Source organism: Thunnus albacares, chromosome 17 (genome assembly GCF_914725855.1).
Source record: "Thunnus albacares chromosome 17, fThuAlb1.1, whole genome shotgun sequence".
NCBI classification, from domain to species: domain Eukaryota; kingdom Metazoa; phylum Chordata; class Actinopteri; order Scombriformes; family Scombridae; genus Thunnus; species Thunnus albacares.
The window spans coordinates 297556-320328 of NC_058122.1; the positions used below are offsets into that span (position 1 = coordinate 297556).

A 22773-nucleotide genomic window follows, 5' to 3' on the forward strand; every position below is an offset into this window, starting at 1 on the left:
ACATTCTGTCCCCCTCTTTGACTGAACTGAACTGTTGTACAAGCTCACTTGTACTTCCACAGTTTGACAGGAACTGACCTTAGCCCACAAACTCCAAACTGAAATCCTGTGTCATTACTGGGTTTGGAGAAAGAGAACTATTTTGTACAAGCTTCACCCTCTACTAGGCTTCTCTGTTGGTTTACCATATTGAGGCTCCTCCTCAGCACCCAAAGACAGAACTTTGCACTCACCACCTAATCAGGTAGAAGTATGCATGCCCTATAAAACAGTGGTACATCCACCACTTGGCTCTCTTTTTTCACTTTGCCATCTTGAGTAAGCACAGCCCACAGCAAAACCTAAGTGACCCTCAGGTGTTGCTGAGATGTTCTCTACAAGCTAGTCCTGTTGTAATTTCTTGTTACCTATATTAAGCCTGCTCACTCCCTCCACATTGCCCAGTGCTTGGGAGGGAGGCAGCGGTGGCTAACTAGCTGTTATACCACTACTATGAGGAAGATGCAAGGATCATCTGTGAGGGAGTTGCAATCCTACTGCCCCCTCAACAAATTACCACTACTTGATAACCTTTCCAGTTTGTTCCAGTTAGATGACACTTGGTTGATATACACTGCTGGCTTTGTTGCATCCAAAGCAGTGTCCTCATGTCGCCAGTGCCCAGATGTCAGAGCACACTTCTGCTGACTAATAGGCTATTTCTGCTCACTGTTAGGGTAGAGTTTATTTGCCTCCATCCGTGTGTGTTGTCCAAGTATTCGCAGGATGGTAACTGAGGGCAGCCCTGCTCTATCTCATCACTGGGGCAGCTGTGGCTCAGGAGGTAGAGTGGGTTGTCCACTAATTGGAAGATCAATCAATCAGTCATTCAATCCCTGGCTCCTCCAGTCCACAAGTGTTCTTGAGCAAGATGCTGAACCCCAAATTGCTCCCGAAGACTGCGCCATTGGTGTGTGAGTGTGTGTGTGAATGAGATATTAGCAAATCCTCCTGATGAGCTGGTTGGCATCTTGCATGGCAGCCTCTGTCATCAGTGTGTGAATGGGTTAATGTTTGCATGTTGTGTAAAGCACTTTGAATGGTCACTATATAAATGCAGCCCATTTACCATTTATTCAACAAGGTAATGAATATGGGCATGGATACAATTCAGCCTCTCCTTGGCTGGGCAGGACCATGAAGAGGGCATATGGTCTATTCTGCTGCTCCAGGGACTCCAGGTAGGTGGTGCTCAGTGGTGTGGTCACTTTACTTCTTTTCTCCCAGTCAAAAGGTTTGAGTTGGTTGTATGCATAGATTTGGACTCAGCTGGGAGTGCATCACATCCCTAATGGCCTTCACATCCAGTGTTTACTAATTGTGAAGCCTGTACAAAATAGAAATCATAGTTACGTGGATGTAACTTCAGTTCTGTGAGAGTGTGCGTAACCCTGTAACTGCATGCCCAACTGGCCCTTGTTGTCAGTTGCTGAGCGGATGTGCCAATACTGAAAATAACCAATACTAAACAAATACTGAAGCCTGCTAGTCTAGCCTTTAGGTGTCCTAAAGTGGTGGTATTGCTCAATTTGAACTGGACAAGCTTTTGTATTTCTACTAATAATAACAATAATAATTTTATTTATAGAGCATGTTTTAAGCAATAAGCACAGAGTTCTTTCCAAAGGTGAGGAAATTCAAAACAAGCAACATTAAGGAAATTTGCAAGAGGAAAATAATGAAACATATGCATAAACATACAAACATACAGATTAAAGGAAAAACTAACATAAGGTGTCTTAGTAAGGTGTTGGGCCACCACGTACTGCCAGAACAGCTTCAACGTGTTTCGGCTTCAAAATTGAAAGCTTTGAAGAAATAGTGTCTACTTTAAGAGTTTGAATAATGCACTAATGTCTTTTTCTAAATCTGGTGGAAGTTTATACTGCCTGCCAGTTGGTGTAAGTGGGGCATCAATGATCAATAAAACTGACACTATAGGTGTCAATATTATTTTTTGCAGAATTTTTATAATTAAGAAAACTACAAGAGGAGAAATTGTGCTAATATTTCTTGGCACTAATACTAGGTCTAAATCAGTCATCTAAAACTGCTAAAAATTACAATATTTAAAGTCCTACAAAATCAGTATATAATGATAACAGGTGAAAAGGCTCTATGAAAAGTTAACTATATGTGTGATGTATTAGGTTGGGTGTTCTAGGCCACTTCCCCCGGGTGCCGCTGGAGGGTGACAGTGTTATTTTGGTTGTATTCGCTCGCTTGCTCTGGTCTGATTAAACAGTACAATGCAGCATGTTGAATTATTGTCTCACTTAGTTTTTCTCAGTGTGATCAGGCCGAAAACTTACGGTCTGTTGCGCAGCTTGATTGCCACAGATAAACCGGGAGAGAAAACTTGTGATTAGACTGTGGAAGTACTACAAGCCTATTTCTTCCCGAAGCCCATTGTGATTGCTGGAAGATATTGCTTCCACAAAAATAATCAAGCAGAGGGGGAGACAATAGTACAGTATATGGCGGACCTGAAAAAACTGTCAGAGCACTGTGAGTTTGGGGCTTACTTACAGGATGCACTGAGGGACAGGTTTGAACAGCAAGTCCAACCAGAAGAGACTACTAACAGAAGCTGCCCTCACCTACCAGAAAGTGGCGGAAATTGCCATCTCTATGGAGACGGTGGCAAGGAGTCCCAGCAGCTCCTTGAAGGTGAATGCTATTTCCCTCTTATCAACTCCGGGGAGGAAATGCACCCGGTGTGGTAGGACAAATCATAGTGAAAGTGACTGCTTCCACAAAGATTAGATCTGCCACCGCTGTGGTAAGAAAGGCCACATTTCACGCAACATGCAAAGAGAAGCAGGGAAATAAAGCAGGAAATACAGTGAGGGAGAAAAAAAGGAAAGAAATGGAAGAAAAATTCAAGGAGACAGGTTAATGAGCTGGACACTAGTGCTAAGCCAAGTGACACTGAAATGACTGACACTGAATTAGCCCTGTACATGGTAGATGTAGCTAACGATGGGACACGGAGAGAAAATGTCATATAGCAGGACAATCCAGTTTCTTTAGTAATCTGGGTTAGGCCAAAAGAAGAGGGGCAAACAAAAGAGATGGAACTAGACACTAGTGCAGCAGTCTCCCTTATTTCAGAGAAGCTGTAGAAGGCAAGGTTCACCCACATTCATCTGCGCCACACCCACATCCTGCTGAAAACATATAGCGATCTCCGCAGTAGGTGTCATGAAGGTTAGGGTCCAGATAAACAAACAAAGAGCATGCCCCCACCCCCCATATGTGGTGAAAGGCAATGCACTCCCCTGTGTGGTTGTGAGTCTGAGAAAAGTGAGACTGAACTGGAGAGCAATAAACATTGTCAGATTCATACATCACATGCAGGGAGACACTTTGGAAACAGTGATTAACAGGCATGCAGATGTGTTCAAAGATGAAATGGGAACGCTGAAGGGCTTTGAGGTAGCACTGACATTCAAGCCAGGACAAGCCCTGTGAGGCTTGTGTGGTCCCCTATGCGCTCAGGCCCAAGGTGGAGGCAGAGCTGGAGTGCCTACAACAACTAGGGGTAATTTCCCCAGTTCAGTTCGGTGAATGGGCCACCCCCATTGTGCTAATCGCAAAGAAAAAGGGGGGTGTACATATTTGCACGAATTTTAAAGTAACCATCAACCCCGCCCTCTGTACTGAACATTATCCCATCCCTCAAATAGAAGACCTGTTTGTGTTTCTAGTGGGGTCCAGCAAATTTGATATATCACATGCTTACCTGCAGGTGCCAGTCCGGGAGAGCTCCCACAAATACCTCACCATCACAACACACAAGGGAATGTTCTGTTACAACCGGCTGCCTTTTGTCAATGTCAGTGCCCTCTATCTTCCAGCAAGTCATGGACCAAGTTCTCAAGGGGCTCCCCAATGTACACTGTTTTCTGGGTGACATCTGTGGTGGAAAATTGTCTTTCTATGATCTAACGGATATGCCAGTGAGAGTGCAAAGATAGCCTTATGCCAATAAGAGACAGTTCCCATGGGCGTTAGCAATAAGGCTAATATGTGATATGGCAATTTGGTTTTCTGTGTGAAATGATCAAAGGCCGTCAGGTCCATTTTTAGTGTGAGAAAAGGTGGAAGATGTTGAGACAGTAATTGCTAAGATAAGTCACACTTGTATTACCACCAAAGCATCAAGGTGATTTATGAATCTCAGAAATAATGACCAGATGGCTGAATTTAATTAGAAATGAGGTGGAGACTAGAAACTAAGCCCCACAAAAGGAGGAGTTGTGAAAAGTATATAATATGGGGTTTTATGATTTTGCATTAGGTTTTTTCTTTTGCCCCTGGACAAAAAGGCCTCGGTTTACTCTGTATCTTTTCATATGCACAGTAAACCTATTCACATTGAACTTTACCAGCCTCCAGTGTATTTTTGAGTCTCTCTTTCTTTTTGAGTTTTGGGTTGAGTCGTGAGTAATTTGAAGAGTTATTGGCACATCTGAGGATTCTCCACATCTGGCGAGCCATGCCAGGAGGGTGTCAGAGGCTCATGACGCTCGCATAGGCATCTGTTGACCAGAACCAACAGGCCCACTAAGAGTAGTAAGCAGAACCTTTTACCAAATCTGCTAAATTGTTGTTTCTGGCTTCAGATTCTGGCTTCAGATTGTGTCTGCAATATATACACTCTTAACTGAGCTCAAGCAGGTCAGTATGTAGTGGGAGAGACAGCAGACAGTTTAGAGGGAATGTTAGATATCCGAGGGGAGTTAACAGGACAGATAAAAATACAAGTGACCAACAGAGAGGAACATTTATTAAGTGAACACCAGGCATCGCCTGCATCACCACTGAATGAACCAACAGTCTCTAGACAACAAACACCACAAACAATGTATGCAAATGCTGAGATTGCACCAGGAGCATCACAATGTATTTCAGCACCCTATGCAACACTGTTGGAGGAAGCCAGAAGAGTGGGAAGACTGACAGCTGAAAAGGGTAGTGTGACTTGAGGGAGCAAGTGGAGAGAGAAAAAGAAAAAGGAGCACATGGCAAAGGATTAACACATGCACTTGACCCTGCATACACACCTACACTTGGAGCAACGGGGATGAATGAAAAAGGGAGAAATAAGGAAAGCAAAGATCTTATGGCGTTTGATAACAGTGAAACAAGCAGCAGTGATGACACTGATGACATTGATGACACAGAAGCAAGCATAGAATTTGATGAAAGATTGGTTTCAGGTATGATGAGGATAAAAACCAAGAAAAAAGCCAGAAAAAGATGACAAGAAAATAAAGAAAGAAATAGAAGGGAACTGGCTGAAACACAAAGGATGTTGGATGAAACAGAGGCATGACTAAAAGAGTCTGCGAGGCAAGCTGAAAGAGCGTTGCAGGACTCAATGTTTGAAGAGGAGTTGGAGGAGTCAAGAAAGAAAATGACTGAAACAAAAGGGATAATGTTAAGAACAAAACAAAAGAAAGAATTACTCCAAAAAGAAGTTGACAAAGTGGAAAAAGAAAAGCAGGAAGCACACAAGCAACTGCAAGAGTTGCAGAGGTGCAAAGAAATGATGCCGGAGGGTCATGGCATTTATAAAGGGAGAACAAGAAGTCAGAGTACAAGTGAGCGAAGAAGATGTCCGAGTCTATGTGAAATGGAAGGAGATCAAGAAGTGGAGGAGTTGACAAGACAAAAAGTCTTGAGAAAATCTGCATGAGCACCAAAAAGATGATAGGGTGACCAGAGCACCACAGATGCCCCTGATAGCAAGACATGGTATAGAACAATATATGCCATGGACTTTCATGGACATGGTAGGATTGGCAAACAGGTTGCCAGAACTCACTGAAGGAACTAATAAATGGATTTTAGCATTGGAAGAAAGCACAGTGGGGTACAAGCAAGCCCTTGGAGATATTAAAGCTCTGTTAATGCATGTGGTGGGAAAGCATGTTGCAGAGGACATTTTCAGAGCAGCAGGAATACAGGTAGTGTCTGATGGGAATGCAGCTGATCATTTGCCATTCGGACACTGGCAGAGCGATGTTTGGAGGGAACTCAGAAAACAATTTCCAGAAAAGATGGATGCATCAAAACTAGAAGGAGAAAAGCTGGAGAGCAATGAGTGCCCAGCCAAGTTCCTACGCAGCTTCCAGCGCAAATGGAGAGAAGAAACAGGAAGTGTCTGGGATGCTAATACAACAACAAAAAATTTCTTCAAAATTATGGTAAAAAAGGCCATGCCTCTGGAGGTGCAAAAGCGTCTGGACTCTGTGGTGGGATTCATGAAAATGAATTGGGGGCTGTTCTCAGAGTACATAGTACACTATATAGAGTAGTACAGAAAAGAGAATAAGCAGCAAGAAGAACAAAGCAAATAAGTGTCCCTGAAATTAGCCAGCTGCAATTAGGAGAATTGACTGACAAGAAAAAGAACAAAAACAAAATCCAAGCTCCTGTAATTGCAGCAGCAACACTTCCACAAGTGGATGAACCAACATACAACCAAATGATGCCTTTGCAGGCAGTTGCACCACAAATAACAGCACCTAATTATGGTGGTCAACCGCAAACTTACAGTCCACAGCTTGCTAATCCAGCAACACAAATGCTACCTATAAATGTGTATCTCAATCATCCAGGTGCAGCTAATCCTGCACCCCAAGGGGGTTATTACAGACAACAGCAGCAACCACAGGGGCGTGGAGAAGAAGCACGAAGAGGAGGCCAAGGTCCCATGAGGGGAGGAGGAGGCAGAGCGCGGAATGCCCAACACAGTGGACCACCCTGGACACTGCCTGAGCACCAGAGATGCTTTGGATGTGATCAGCTGGGACAAAGACGCAGGGATTGTCCAGTCAATCCCTGGGTTGGACCTGCTGTTGATTTTCAACAATAGGGGTGCCCAAAAGAGCCAAATAATGAGTCTCCTGCCTGCGTGTGGACCATTAGACTATTAAGTACACAACTATTCTATGTACACAACTCCTGTCTTTAAGTTTAGTTCAAAACACATTATTGCATTATTATTAAATATCCACGAATTAGCCAGCAGATGTCCTACTCTGCCATGTATTTATACTCAAGTTAGCATGTAAATGTAGATGTAAAGGGGTGGCTGTGGCTCAGGCGGTAGAGCAGGTTGTCCACTAATCGGAAGAACGGTGGTTCGATTCCCAGCTCCTCCAGTCCACATGTTGCTGTGCCATCAGTGTGAATGATTAGATGTCCTCTGATGGGCATGGTAGCCCCTGTACCCATTCAGCGTGTGAGTGTGATTTTTAGTGTAAAATCGCTTTCAGTGGTCGGAAGACTAGAAAGGTGCTATACAAGTACAGTCCATTTACCATTTAAATATTAGCCACATGTCAGTATCAAAATAGCAGCTGTACTGAACAGATTCTGCTGATGACTGGCACTTCAAAGCAAGAAAGATCTGTAATGGAGAAACTGTCTAGATTTAAACCAAGTATAAACACTAGGTCTAGTATGTGTCCACAGTTGTTGGTCAGACCATGCACATGTTGAACAAAATTTTAGGCCTCAGTATTCAGCATGAAAAATGTTTGCAGGTAGGACATGAGTGCCCTGTGGACTGGGACAAATGCCATCTCTCTTAAAAAAGGATGCACAATCCTGGAAAAGATTAAAATGATCAATTAAAACTAAGTTGTGTGAGGAGCATTCTGACTGTAGCTATGTGTAGAGAGTGAGCAGCCTGCTAAAACCTACATGGGTAATAACATTTCTGGCGTGAGGTTGTTTACTTTAAAGAGATGGGATCTGTTGAACTATGTCCAAAACCTTGGCAGATGGATAGAAGATGGAGGTCTGAACCGGAGAGGGGATTACAGCTGCACACAGCTGGGTTGTGAAGAAGGGGTGTGTTGTTAGGTGCAACAGTCAACAGGAGAGACTGACTGCTGAAACATAGTTGTGGAGAGTGGAGGTGGTGACAGGGGGCCATCAGACTCCAGAAACAAAGTTGGGATGTTTACCCTTACGTGCAGCAGTCCATGGCTCCTTCTGGCTAGGAGTGGAGCTAAGTGGGGCCTATGGCTTAACTCCCAGTGGTCTGCAGCCTGGGCAGCAGGGACATCCAGATACGGGACAGTCCAGTTCTCTGGCAGTTTTGGTGGGGACAGTGCGGCCTATGATGATCAAAGAGTCAAGGATCCGTTCTTCATCTTTTATCTAGTGCAGGATGGATATTCTTCCTTCCATCTCTAAGATTTTCTAGGTCAGGCGGATTTGCATCCAGATGGTGAGGTGAGGCACAAACCTGCGGAAGCGCTGCAATGCCTGATAATGGTGCCACAGCTGCTAAGTACATATCATATGTGTATCATGGGAGTAAGGTGTAAAAAAAAATTACTGTAGTTTTAATTTTTTTCCCATATGTTTTCATGTATGAAAAGACCCAAATGAACACTGTAAGCGTACTACTTGATTACAATAAGCAAATGATTTAAACAGTATTTGTATAGGAATGATTCTGTCCCAAGCTTTTTGATCCATATTGGCGGTTGATCACTGTAACCGTGATCACGATAAGCGGTTTCCGCTGTATTTTAAAACATATAGATAAAACAACCAGGATCTAAAAGTATAGCATAAAAATTTGGCTTAAAACTGGATAAAAGTCATATTTTGACAGAGCTTCTGATGGCCAAACAAAATCACTGATGCATCAATGTTATAACCACACCTATTTGTCAAGCAGCATAAAAATCACTGTGAAGTGCACACTGTTGCAGATAGAAGGGGATTCTTTCTGATATTGATCTGAGTTGCAACACTGACTATAAAAATATTTGGCGCACTTTTGCCAAATAAAATTTGAAAAAATACATTACCTTCTGCCGTAAATAGTGACGAGTCTCTCTGTGTACCCGAGAACTCTCAGTCAGCAAATTCAGTACAGGGATTAGTTTCTCCTTTAGCTTCTGAGCCTGTAAAACATCACATTAAACCCCAGTTTCAGCATCAGTGCTTCCTTAAGACTGATATTTAGAAAGAATTTGTGTTACCACTTCAGTGTTTGGTTTGACATTACCTTCTTATTTTGTCAGGAGGATTTGATTTTGTCGCTAATGACAATGATGATCCAAATCCCCTGATATCATTCCAGGTCCACAATTGTTGGATGTTGTTGCATAAACAACATTCAATATGTACTTATGTGTCTTACAATGGCTCTAGGGGATATTTTTAGTGCTGATTTGAGATAATTATTGTGTGCAATTACATGAAGGAACAACCTGTGGCATGCATCAATTTCGGCAATACTTTTATCCAGGTATTTTGACATTTTAAAGTATGCAAGCTTTGTTCTAGGGTATTGTTGTAACCTTATTTGCTGTATCTTTTGCCTCGATGCTTCACCTGTTAAATGTCGCTCTGCACTCTGATTTGGGAGGCTAATCTAATTAAGCCAGTTATTGAACTGAACTGCCTGCTTGTATTTCACCTTTTTCCACACCACTGACATTTATTCTAAGACAACATTTGGTGTGGCCAGGAAAATTCTAATTTGAAAAGAGAGTACTATATGATTTGAGTCTATCCTAAAATTAATTAGTTAATTTAGATTGTAGGTACTGCTTTCAAGATCAGTTTTATTTAAATCAAATGGTCATGAGGTAGGCAGAAGTTATTATGGTCTATACTTTCATCTATCCTTAAATTGCTGGAAATTGGATTGAAATTATTTATGTAATTTTGTTGTGTTTTGCTGCACGGAGCCAGTCTATGCTCTCCTTTAGCTGAGTTTCCCAAGGCAATGCCATGATAGCAAGCCAGCCACTCTGCCTCAGGGTCTGGCCAAAATATAAATTGTTAAGTTAAATCATCTCTGTTCTTGTGAACTAAATGCATGTCTTACGCTCTTTTTGAATTTATGAGTTATGGCAGGTAATCTGTAGTTGAAACTGATTTTCCACTGTATTAGGGTCACAAAAAATAAATAAGATTTGGAACCTCAATTCTGGTAGTCTTCAAATCACAATCACATAGACACATAGCAGATACCGTTTTGTTGGTCGGTGGGAAATTCTATTCTATTCTATTTTAATTTTCATGTCATAAAAATGTGTTATCAAAGTGTGTGTAAAAATGTGAAAATGTGTATTTTTCATATCATACTGGGACAAATGACAGGACCTTTTATTCACATCACTACAAACTTTATCTTTAATAAGCTTTTTTAAAAATGCTTGAATGCCTACTCTGTCAGTCTTAGTTTGGGGGTTTAAAAATGGTGTGATTATTTTAATTAAGAGTGGTAAAAGTTATTTTGGTGATGGTGTTGATCATAATTTTGCTTTCCTATCTGTCAACAACAGCACAGGTTCACGAAGTGCACATTTCACAAGACACATTTCATACATCAGACAAAAAGTGGGATATTACTGGCATTTCACATACGTTGATACAATACAACAATACAATAATACAATGTGGCCTACTGTATAATACAGATTACATCAACCAGATGATAAGGCCAAGTAGTCACAACACACACTTGCCCTGTTCAGACGTCTGTCCATGAACAGCAGCAATGTGTGGACACAGTCCATGTTGACTCCCTCCCACTTGTGAGATGCCTTGTCCACACAAACAGATAGCAGGACATCCAGACATGTCAGCGGCAGTGCTGACAGGATGTTCACTGTATGTCTATGGAAAGAAGTCATACATAAACGTTACCATGTTCTGTAGTTAAGGTGTCAACTTTGGCTCCCTCATCTATTTTGTAGGCTCATTTAGTTACACCTAACTAACACTAACTAACTAGTCACCTCCTACTTCAGAATAACATAGATTACATCATCCAAAAATAAGATTTATGAATTTGTCAAATAAATGTAGATGTTTATAGCTGCACAACTGACCCTTGGAGTTCCTCCAATGCACCCTCTCCATCACATGACAGCAGCAGGCAGTGGCGCAGCACAGCTGCTAAGTGGCGGTACAGAGCAGCATCCTCCTAAAAGAGACAAACCATGGATGTATTAAGGGAGCTGGATATGGCTCCACCACTCAGCCTTTCTGCCAATATTTCCCAGTGCTGTGAAAAATTCCCCTGAAGCCTAAAAAGCATTTTCACCATAGACCACCATTATATCGTGTATATACACAAACACAAACAAGGTCATTCATGACTCTTTTCTATCATGAATTTTTAAACCATCGTTGGATCTGGTCGGAGTGCATTTGGTTATTAGTAATAATTCATAATTATCAGAGATAATTATGAATAATTATCTCTGATAATTATAATTCAATAATAATAATTCATAATTATCTCTGTGTCCCATGTTATCTGACCGTCAGATGTGTAAGAAGATGTGTGTGCATGTGTATGTGTGTGTGCGTGTATGTGGGTTAGTACGAGAGAGGGAGATTCTTCCAGTCTGCGTGCACAGGGTTACCTCCTTTAGTAAACTGGCTCATGGAAGGACAGAGCTTCCCCCCAGCGCAGTTCCAATGGACAGGCAGGGATTTCTGGGTGCACCCAGTACTTAAAGGGGCAGTGACGTCACGGCTGTGTAGCTGTGACTTCCTCTGGTGTTGGAGAGTCTCCGCCAATGAGAGAAAAAAATCCCAATGAAATGTGACATCATCCAATGAAAAATCTGAATCAATGAAAAAATTGGGTGAGCAGGAGTGCGAGGGCAGGGCCAGTGGGAAAAGACTACTGTACATATTCAGTGGGCTGCACAACGTAGAAGCAAACCCGAAGAGAATGGCTGGAGTCAGTTAGGGTGTCTGGGTATCTGGATGTTTCCTGCACGCCTTCCTGTCGTGGTATTCCACACACATCCAAATGGGAGGAGAGCCCAGGGCAGATCAAGAACACACTGGAGAGATTACATATTCTATCTGTTTACACCTGGCATTAACATGTGTCTTCGGTGATCCGATCACAAGTGGACAGCTATAAGTACGGTGTAGGTGTGCACGCATCCAAGACGCATTGAGGACACATTGAGATCCGATCACTCAGACCACATTCGAAGGTCGTCTGGGCCGCATGTGGCTGCAGTATAAACGCAATGCTCCTGGCCCACACTGAAGGACCGCCTACTCAACTAACCTCTTCTATTTTCCTGCAGACTAGGCACGGGAAGTGCATTGCAAAGCTGTGTTCGACTTGTTTGATAATGCTCGTCTGTCTAAAAAAGTATTTCAGAAGCTAAACATAGCTGAATAGTTTCCTCTGTTCTGTCAAGATGATAACTACAGTTTTTAGTTTTGCTGCACTGCCTTACATAATGGAGCTTAGATTTATCTGGAGGACAGCTGCTTTACTCCAAACAGTTTCACTGTATGAATCTGGACTGTGTGTATGTAACAGCTGACCTTTTGTGTAGAAGAACACAGAACATTAATTAACATTAGATCCTGACCAATCCTGTCGGCATGTCGGAGATTTAAATAATTTAGGCTGCTGTGCCTCATACCTAAATGTGCACGGCGTCTCTCTATGAGGAGACACAGCTGCGGGGAGATCGCTGCATATAACTCAATATTTGTTATATATATCTATATATATATCTATATATATAGATATATATGTGTGTGTTCAGACGCAGTGCTATAGCAAATCAATAGGACAGGCATTTGATTTTCATGAGGGGGCACACAATGCATTGTATATTTGTTTATCCTGTTATCAAACAAGCTGAACACAGCTTTGGACAGAGGGCACACAGACCCCCAGTCCTCCCACCGGTTAAAAACAAATGAATTTGGTCTTTCCAAACAGAAATGATGTACGTGTTTATTTGCATATAGAGCGGGGAAGTGAGATCCAATCACAAGTGGTCACTCAAGACGCATGTGGAGATGCATGTTAATACTAGGTGTGAACAGACATAGAGCTGTCCACTTGTGATCGGATCACCCAAGACGCATGTTAACGCATGTTCAAAGGAGACTAGAAATCTGATCTGGACATGCTGACGTGCTGTGGTAAGTGTATTGTGTCATTTCCGGTTTTACTACTACTTTTGCATTGCTGTGCTTATTGTTTCTGCCACAGACCTTAGAACTTTGTCGTGCCAGTGGTATCATCTTTCCCTCAATGCCTTCGGGCAGCAACTCCAAAGTACCCCTCTTCTGGCAGTTGACATGTTGGAGTGCTTGCCATGCCACAGCTATGCAGGTTGGTCAGGCTTGGGAGAGCGTCATACAGTGATTGGATGAGAAACTTGATGTGTAATGGTTCGGCTCTCCAGAGCTCTGTCCAGGTCATCTTTCGAGGTTCTGCCTGCTCCCACCTGGTCCAGGCGCCTTGTTTGTACATGCTGACCATTTTGCTAAGGTGTTCTTCCTCCACCTCAGCTGGTATCTCATCCTGAACCAGTTGACGCTTCTGCTTTCCATGGGCTTCGTCATAGCGTGGTTTAGAAAAACTGCCTAGAACTGCCTGCCCCACTGCCACAGTGCCCACCAAGATCTTGTGCCACAGCCATGCCCGGCTCTGTCGACAGCTTCCTGTGCCTGCCACTTCCTTCTGGTCTTTACAAGGACTCCTGCTGAAGCCACTTTAACATCAGAGGAGTCTCGGTACAATATAACCTCCCTGGCTCAAGTGATAGGCCTCTGATGGGGAGCTGCAGCTTGGTGGAATGCCCGTACAGGGCAATGCTGCTTATGGACCGAGGGAGCCTCAACCACCTACTGACTGATGGTCTTCTCTAGTGCCTCCACTGTTGTCATTGGCACCTCGCAGACTAGAAGGGGCCAGAGTAGTCTTGGTGGGACTCCATGTTGGTACATACAGGCTTTGAATTTTCCTGGAAGCACCGATTTGTCAATCGCAGTGAGTCAGGTTGTCAAGTTGCTCCTGGTTTGTTGAAGTGCCGCAGTGTCTTTCAGGGAACTGTTGAAGGTCTTGCACAGGCTCTTGGCCGATTTTTCTGTCACTGTTGGAATCTAGGTCCCTTTGAGTGTATAGCAGAACTGGTTGACCACTCTTCCCTTCTTCTTGTTAGCAGCAGGCCACTTCACCCAACGCTGTTCCGACTTCCTGCTTTGTGAGGGCACTGTGGGGTGACTCCAGGTCTGGCTCCTCTTCTGTCTGACCAGGTTCTGTAGCCAACACAACTGAATGTGTAGTGCTGGCCACTGCTCCTGCACATTGCTTCACTTGTTCCCCCCTTAGGCAGGCCATCTTGGTTTTTGCACACCTTGCCACAGATACAGACTGTCAATTGTCCATTTGCTTGGGTCATTGCCAATAGGTCTGTCTGATTGGGATGCTCATCCTCCCCCCCTCGGGCATCCCTGGGGGTATGTTTCAGAAGGGTTCTTCATAGCTTGCTTGGGTGCTCCATCACAGGAGCTGCAGTTTGGGGTGCTAGCCCTTGCTGCCCCGTTTGCCGTCTTTCCGTGCTGTCTGCTGTCTCTCCAGCCATCACCATTCTGTTCATGGATGTCATCCAGTCTTTCCTGGAGGTCACTGGCTGAGCCAGATGCGATAGTTCTAGAATATACCTTCTAGTGCTACTTGGACATGTCATCAGTGATGAACTCGGGGTCATAGGGTGTTTTGGGTCTTTAATCATCAGTCACCCTCACCCAAGCACCCCAGGGTCATCAGTCCCCGACCTGTGTCCAAGTGGTGCACTACTCCACAGATCCACCTCCGGATCCACAGCCACTGCAAGGCCTTTTCGGTAGCCTCCAGAATGTTCTTTGTAGCTCTATGTAATTCGCCTATAGTAGTAGTCCACTTACAGGGTTCATTTTGGGTCTCATACATGACAACATATAGAAAAACATTTTAAACTATGGTAAATCTATTTTTTGTACTTTACTCCTATGATAAGCAGCTGTGGCAACATTATTGCCCACCTGAGTCTGCTGTTCCATGTACACTGAAATCATGACGGAGACAGAAAGTAATTTTCTCTCAATGACAAATGTAGTCTCCATGAAGCTTATGACAATAAAGGAGGGAAAGAAATCTAAGGAAAAGATCACAGCTCTCTTTGCCTGTTCTGCCGCTGGGGAAAAGAAGGAACTTGGCAGAACCCTGGCAGAAGTGAGAACCTGCTGCTTCAAAAATGCACACACTGCATTTGAAACAGCTGCACTGTATTTTGGAACAGTCAATAAAATTCAGGAAAAAGTGAAGCTGTCCGTTTCATTACTTTATGTAGGCTAATAAATATATAAATGCCAATTAGATGGTATTTTGCATGAGAAATGAAGAAAAAGAAATCGGTTATAATAATCATCCGCTTATAGTGATATTTGACCCAGACAGATGTGATCGCTATGAGCAGTTTCCACTGTTCTTATATCCTTCTCCAATTTCTTCATCTTCAACTACAACTTCTTATTTTTAATTTTCATTGATGCTTGTAAATGGACATGTTGCGACAGAGAAAATGTGTCAAAGAGTAGATGATAATGTTGGTAATGGTAAGTTGGTTCTCTTAAGTTAATATTGAAAATGGCATGGATAATCCTCACTAGCCATGACGTTTCTGGTGAAGGATGCTCTTTATCCTAGTTTTAGATTGTCTCTCAGAAATCACCAAAATAGACAGATTTCAGTGGTCATCATATCGGACTCACTATCATCACAATTTAATAAATTGTCAAATCTAACAATAGTGTGTGTTCAATTAGTTTCTTTGATCCATCTAAGGACATTGCACGGAAGAGGTGAAACTCTTTACTAAAATGCTATACAAAAGAGTTGAATGACTGTTTGGCTCCTTATGGGCAGCTGATATGAATGACATGAATGCAAATATGAATGAATGAATTAGTTTAACTAAAATAGTTTGATGGATTTGTGTGTTTTGGGGGGTTACCTCATCTGGTTCCTGCCTGTGGAGCCTGTGAGTGATGTTAAAGAGTGTCTTGAGGATCTCGATGACCTCTTGGTACATCTTCTTTGAGATGGGAGGAGCTGTGCTATCATTGAGCACCTCATACCCCTCACCCCACCTCACAGCCAGGCACTGTTCTAGGGCTTTGGTCAGTACTGCCACTCCTCGCTCCTGAGAGGGGCAAATAAACCACTGAGTGCTATGTAAAAAATGTACACAAACTGATCTATGAAAAAAGTTAAATTTAACTGGGAAAAAAGTTGCATACAACATTGTAAAGACCTACTTATGTATGTTTCATTATTTATTGAGGCTTCACTATATGCACTGAATTTCTTTGGAGATAACTTTTGTGACTTCTCTTGTTTTTCAAGACCAGAACTGTTCACTGTTTGGTAGAATGTATAATTTTTCGAGATTAGATTATGAAACTTTTCTTGTGAAACTAGTCTAATCTATGGTGTAATTATCCAAATGTTGATCACAGAATGATGATGATTTGAGTTATTGCATGACTACATAATAATGATATTGTAGGCTTTGTCTTACTGTGATCAAGAAATAAATAGTAATTCTTTAAGGCTTCTTGTAATCATTGGGTTCTTTAAGATTGTAATGTGGTAATAATCTATGATCTGTGGAGGCTAGGAAGTGTCACAGAGAAAAAAAAAGTAATTTGTGAGCATGGTTTATTCATTTGTGTGTACAAAATACTAATTTTTGCTCTGATCATATTGTATATTTTGCCACCTCTACTCTTGTAGAGTGTAGTAAACAACATGCATTCAGTCAACCTTCTCAGAAGAAGATGACAAGGAAGACATTTATCTGGGTTGCCAACTCTTAGGATTTGGTGTGAGGCACCGGCCTTTAGGTTGTCCCTCGCTCTCACACTGCCCAAACAAACCTCACACCAAAGAAGTGGAAGCCACAAAGCCACCCCTAGAAATATATATTTGTACCACTTTCTGATAAGGAGCCATCTATAAACGGTTTATAAGCTGTAATTAATAGCTTTACCAATGGTTAATAAATCACTTACTAATGCCACTTTACATTTTTTTCAACTTTTGGGTTACCAGGTTGTAGAAACTCCTCGTCCAGCATGAAACATAGCTTACCTTTTAGCTAGCTATTTAATTCATCAGGGACACCCCTCCAAGTGGACTGTTCAACCACATACCCTCTGGAAAAGAGCTGCTGGGTATTTGGACCAAAATCCATTTATAAACAGCAACATTAACAGGTTCATTAGTCATGCATAGAGTTCTCCTTTAATGTCATAGTCAACCATGCTGCAGTTATCATGCTGGAGGGGTTTTTACCTAACCTGGCAACCCAAAAGTTGTTCTTAAATGCCTTATTACAGATGAAATGATAACTAAAAAGCGTTAATAAATGATTCATTAAGTCAATTTTAGTTTTATTTTGTATAGCCCAATATCACAAATCACAAATCTGCTTCAGGGGGCTTTACAGTCCGTAAAGCAATACAACATCTACTGTCCTTAGACCCCCGATTCGAATAAGGAAAAACTGCTTAAAAAAACCTTTGGAAGGGAAAAATATGGAGGAAACCTCAGGAAGAGCAATAGAGGAGGGATCCCTCTCTAAGATGGACAGACATACAATAGATGTGCAATAGATGTTGCGAGTAAAGAATAGAACACAATCATTGATAAAACAGTTCATAAATTGTGCCTTTTCAGAAACGGAACCATAATATTAAATCGAGAGCAGCAACTAGTGATTTTTGAGCAAAAATTGTTAAATTGTAAGTAAGTAATTTGTTCACATGAATGATTAAATTGTGTAAACAAACTATTATTTTGAGAGCACAAATTATGGACCTTAATTATTAAGTTGAAGGTGAATATAATATTTTGTGCACACAAATTATTAATTTGAGAGCACCTCTGTAATCAGCAAAGAGGCATCATAACTGTTGACAACCACAAGCAGAACTGACGCGAATGGAGGACTGAGGCTGCTGCTGATTTGCTAAGGTGCAGCTCTCACTATGCCTCCTGTGTAGACACTGTTGTAGGCCCTATAGTCCTGTAACAAGATCATAGGGATATTACAGGAACTTTTCATTTGGTTGCAGCTGAAATAGACTATGATAATCATCTTTTGTTGTCAAACGTGAGTGATGACAAACCTGCCAGAGATTGCTATGTATCTGGTGATCATAGATGACTATCATATCAAAACCTGACACATTTTCTATCTATTGATCACAACAAAGTTAGGGAGATCACATAATCACAAAAAGAAAAATGTTTGTTTCACAGGATCACAAAATGCTCATTATGACAACACAAGAAAATATGATAGATATGGAAAGCATTTTACCTGCTGTAGCTGCAGCCTGAGCTCAGGCCTCAGAGCTGTCAGTAAGAAGAGTAGTCTCAACTTGTAAAACTGGCCACTGGACAGCTCCCCGCTCCTGATCCCTTGTTTCAGACTCTCCCACAGACCTTGCAGAAGTCTTCCAAGGAATCAGGAATGAAAAAAAGTGAGTCCACACTTTGGTCAGCAGTTGTAGAGCATCATTCATATATCATTTTTTTGTGTTATTATGAAAGGAATACTTAAGGTGACCATTACAAAAACATTGTGAGTAAACTATTGGGTAAACAGTCATTCTTTACTCATCCTAGTATCAGTCAAAATACAGTGGTGAGATCCATGTATCACACTGCCACTGTTTAAGAAGTGTCCAGGAACTGGTTCTTCACAATTCTAATAAGGGCTTTTAAGTGTATTGTCTATATGTTGTTGTTCATATGCGATGCCTAAATGCTAGCATGTAGCAATGTCACTTGGCATCATGTATACTGTACGCTGTCTCACTGACTGCTGGAGTATTTATTAGTTTACAACATTTCGTCTGCTCAACCTTCATCAGGTATAATTGCCATTATTACCCCTGGCCATGCACTGTTGCTCTAAAAAACAAAAACAAAACACAGTCCACTTGCAATTGCACAATGCTGTTAAAGAGTGACCTTTCTTTCCCTCACAAATAATCTTTGCCTGAGTAAAGACACAGCCCTGCAGAGAGGACATTAACCAAACAGTAGCCAGAGATTTTATTCCAACTATTACAGAGTCACCAATAAATAGCTACTGCTAATATAATCTGCAATGTGTCACTTTACTGATCAAAGGCAGTGTAGGCTGAAAATGGTGAAGTTACCCAAAAGTTTTGTACACAAATAATAAAAAGAGATAAAAGAGACACTTCTTAACATCTGAGCTCTAGGTATTTAACCCACCTAGAACTGGATCCAACATGGTGCCAGCTATCTGAACTCAACGCTTGTGGCAATTGCAGACATGGAGCTGCAAAAACTGCCAGGCTTTGTGTTATGTAACAACTCCAGTGTCAACTTTTACTCTCATGATTTTACATTTTATGGCTAAATCCACCCATTTGTCACCTTAGTGTGCTGGCCGTCTCCTGTGCCCTGGGGCTGTTGTAGATGACATTACACAAGACCTTAATGGCCTCATTTCTACACACATCCCCATCCTCCTCAATCTCTTCCTCATGAATGTTCTCTTCCTGGATGTCCCTCTTCCCATGGGCAGGCATCACATGACCATCATCTGTCCACTTACACCATTGATGAACTAAGTCATTATTCTTGGCATCACAGGCTACCACAGGACAAGAAGGGGAAACCACAGAGCTAACAGCTAATAGTGTGGCATCAGCATCTGCAGCCTCCTCACAGCCACTTGCTGCTCTGTGAATCTGGCTGTGTGACTGATCTTCAGCTCTTTCCTCCTGTTGTGGGCATGCCTGAAGTAAGCTGATGCCTCCCAGGTGTGCCAAGGTTAGAAGGGCGCTATCAGTGACCATGGGCCCTAGGGCCCGCCGGTCACGGGACAGGATACGCAGCGTCTGCAGGCAAACCCGTAACACTGCTGGCTGTAGCTGACTACTGATGAAGCACAGCAGGGCTGTGGCCAGGCGCTGTAGGAACATTTAGTCAAGAGGGAAAAGTCACAGTCATGAAGGCTGAGAGGGAATAATTTTGAAGAAAAGGAACAAAATGAAAGAGTAAGAAGTTAAAAAATGTAGGGATATACAGTATGCATATGCGGTACATGGATTAGTGATTTTAGTGACTCGTCAACAAGAAAACATGAACACACACAGGGACATAGATGGATGCATGCAATTTTTTAATGCTACAAAATGCATATCATGTGCATGTGCTGCTGTGCTCATCTACCATATCTACTGCAAACACCAGTGACTAGTAACTATAAGTGGTGAACTTTCTAATGCAGGTGCACACACAATACAGTCATTATATACAATCATTGGCCTACCTCTCGGAGAAGAAGATCGAGTTCAACTTCATCTGAGTCACAGTCAGAATCAGAGTCAGGAGCATCATCTCTCACTTTGTTCTTCCTGAACTAATCAACCAAGAGGAAGAGTTAGCACTAGTAACTGCAAATGATTTTAGCTGCAAAGATTCTATAGTGTAGCATGTGGATATCTATCTGCAAGGTGAAGGTTAACAGGATGGTGTGCTGAGTCATGAAGTATCCAAGCTGCTTTAGGAGATATGGCTGGGCATGATTACACAATCAGTTTTGAGACACACACACATACATGCACACACTGGACTGTTGGACTACGCGCTCTAAACACTAAGAGATTATTATAATACAGAGGGAACTCTTAGTCAGCTCATCTCTCTCTCTCTCTCTCTCTCTCTCTCTCTCTCTCTCTCTCTCTCTCTCTCTCTCTCTCTCATAAATTATTTACCTCTTCTAGTTCTTGTTCCTGCAGTCATTTTTATCCATGAACAATGACAGAAATGCATGTGTAAAAAATGAATTTGAGATCCAAGCATTTGAGAAAAATGAAGTTCTGGATGGAGGAGGGGTGTTAGAAGAGCCAGAGCAGAGGAGCTAGAAGCAGGTTATAGTTATAATTATTATTATTAAAATTATAGTTATGTAGATTTCTATGTCTCTTTAATTTGTTGATTTGAAAAGCAATTGTTCACTAACCTGTAAGGTAAACTATAGATATTTTCACATTCTGTGCCAGGACTGACTGAGTGCCAACTTGTTAGACAAAAAAAGATAGTTAGGTGGTATGTATCCTTTGTCTCTCAGAAAAATGATGCATTGTTCTTCTGATTGTATTATTTGATTACATTATTTCATAACCTGACAGTGCTCTCTTTGTGTGTTTATTGAGTGATCAAGCAATTCTCTACTACACTGCTCAGACATAAGATGATTACTGGGCTTCATTAAATATTCCAAAAATAGCATTATAATTAATTGATATTAGCTGATGCAGAGAAAATGTTTGGCCACATTGATTGGGAATTATTGTTTGAAGTTCTTAACCATTTCCACCTTATAGATATAGATCGTAGATTGGGTAAAGCTTTTATATACCACAACCCAAGCAGCAGCAGCAGTTACAGGTGCCCTCTCTGGGTTTTTCCCTTTGCTTCCTTACATTGTTACCTTTACCTTGTTATTCACTCTTGCAATGGAACCACCAACAGATGCAATGAGGTCCAAACTAAACTTCAAGGATGCAAAAAAATCTGCACAGGGCATATTAAATTTTACTGCATAGAGACAATGTCTTGTTATAATCTTCACTGAACCTTCATGAATTTGGTGTAGGTGTTTTACTGAAATGTGTTTATGCAGTGCTTGTCTATGTAGGACAGGATACAATGAACATATTGCATAATGGATTGGCTATCCAAAGTCATGCTTTTATATGAGTTCTGTATACCTGAGTAAAAAGTGCGATGAGTCTGGACACAGTTTTTGTTTTTTGTTTTTTTGTTTTATCTGCATAATTTCATAATGGTTACATACTGATTTGTGACGATGATGTCTTACAAATCTGCTCACATGATGATCCATATTTTCAATAAAGTGAAAGTTGATTCAGTTATATTGATATGGGAGTGTATTAGGGACACAAATTTTAAGCATTTTCCTCATTCAATAGTCGGGCACGTTAACAATTAGGTAAACACCAAGTTACTTGAATTATAAATTAAATAAAACGTTTAAAATTCTATTCTATTCACTGGCCAACAAAATCCAAAGTATTAAACACAACTTCCAGCTTCATTAAAGGATATAAATTAGATCAGACTAGATGTGTTGGACATATTTAACAAAACTAACAAAATCGGACCCATTTTTCCTTAATCAAAAGAGCTGCAGCCTTTAACAGTAAGTAACCTGTAACATCGTTGAATAAACATTAAACAGGTTACCCTTATCTCCCCACAACAGACTTCAGTCTGACAAGTTTTATATAAAATGATATGACACATATTTAAACTACATGATGGGAGTGACTTGTGCATTGCTAGTCCAGCTGCTGGACACAGCTGCTCATCAGCTGGAACAAATTTCCCAGGGACGCATAAATACTGTCGCTCCAACTTTATCAATCCAGGAAATCTTTAATATTTGCTACTTAGTTACAGCTGTTTTTCAATTTGTGCAGCCATTACAGGCAGTCAGCAAACACACTGTATCCTCATTTAATTAAACAGTAAGAGGCTCCACCTAGTGGTGCAATTAGGTACTACATTAAAACCCCTCATCATCTGCATTGTTGGTTATTTTTAATTGATAACAATGTTAATGGAAATTACTCAATAACCTATTAATCACTGACATCCCTAGTGTATATAAAAGGAAAGAATAGGAATCTTGTAGGGGAGCAGGTATGTCCTGCCATAGAGATAGCCTCAGACTGAACAGGTGGTTCTAATCAAAGCTGGAGCACAGTAAGAGCATCAGGATCAGTGGATGCAGGCTGGGACTCAGAAAGGATGGACCTTGAAAAAGCTCAGAGGACAGGAGTAAGGTTGGG

General features: G+C 41.6%; 1 protein-coding gene across 1 annotated transcript in view; it reads right to left on the minus strand.

Annotated features, from left to right (window-relative positions):
- si:ch211-195b15.7 (synembryn-A) overlaps positions 1-22773 on the minus strand; it is a 28863-nt gene that overhangs the window by 3756 nt on the left and 2334 nt on the right. The window contains exons 4-11 of the mRNA XM_044330084.1: positions 20671-20688; positions 20226-20315; positions 19325-19863; positions 18234-18369; positions 15861-16049; positions 10920-11014; positions 10554-10704; positions 8883-8978 (exon numbers count right to left, since the gene is read on the minus strand). Of these exons, the coding sequence (XP_044186019.1) occupies positions 8883-8978; positions 10554-10704; positions 10920-11014; positions 15861-16049; positions 18234-18369; positions 19325-19863; positions 20226-20315; positions 20671-20688 (1314 nt within the window). The remainder of the gene's footprint in view (positions 1-8882; positions 8979-10553; positions 10705-10919; positions 11015-15860; positions 16050-18233; positions 18370-19324; positions 19864-20225; positions 20316-20670; positions 20689-22773) is intronic.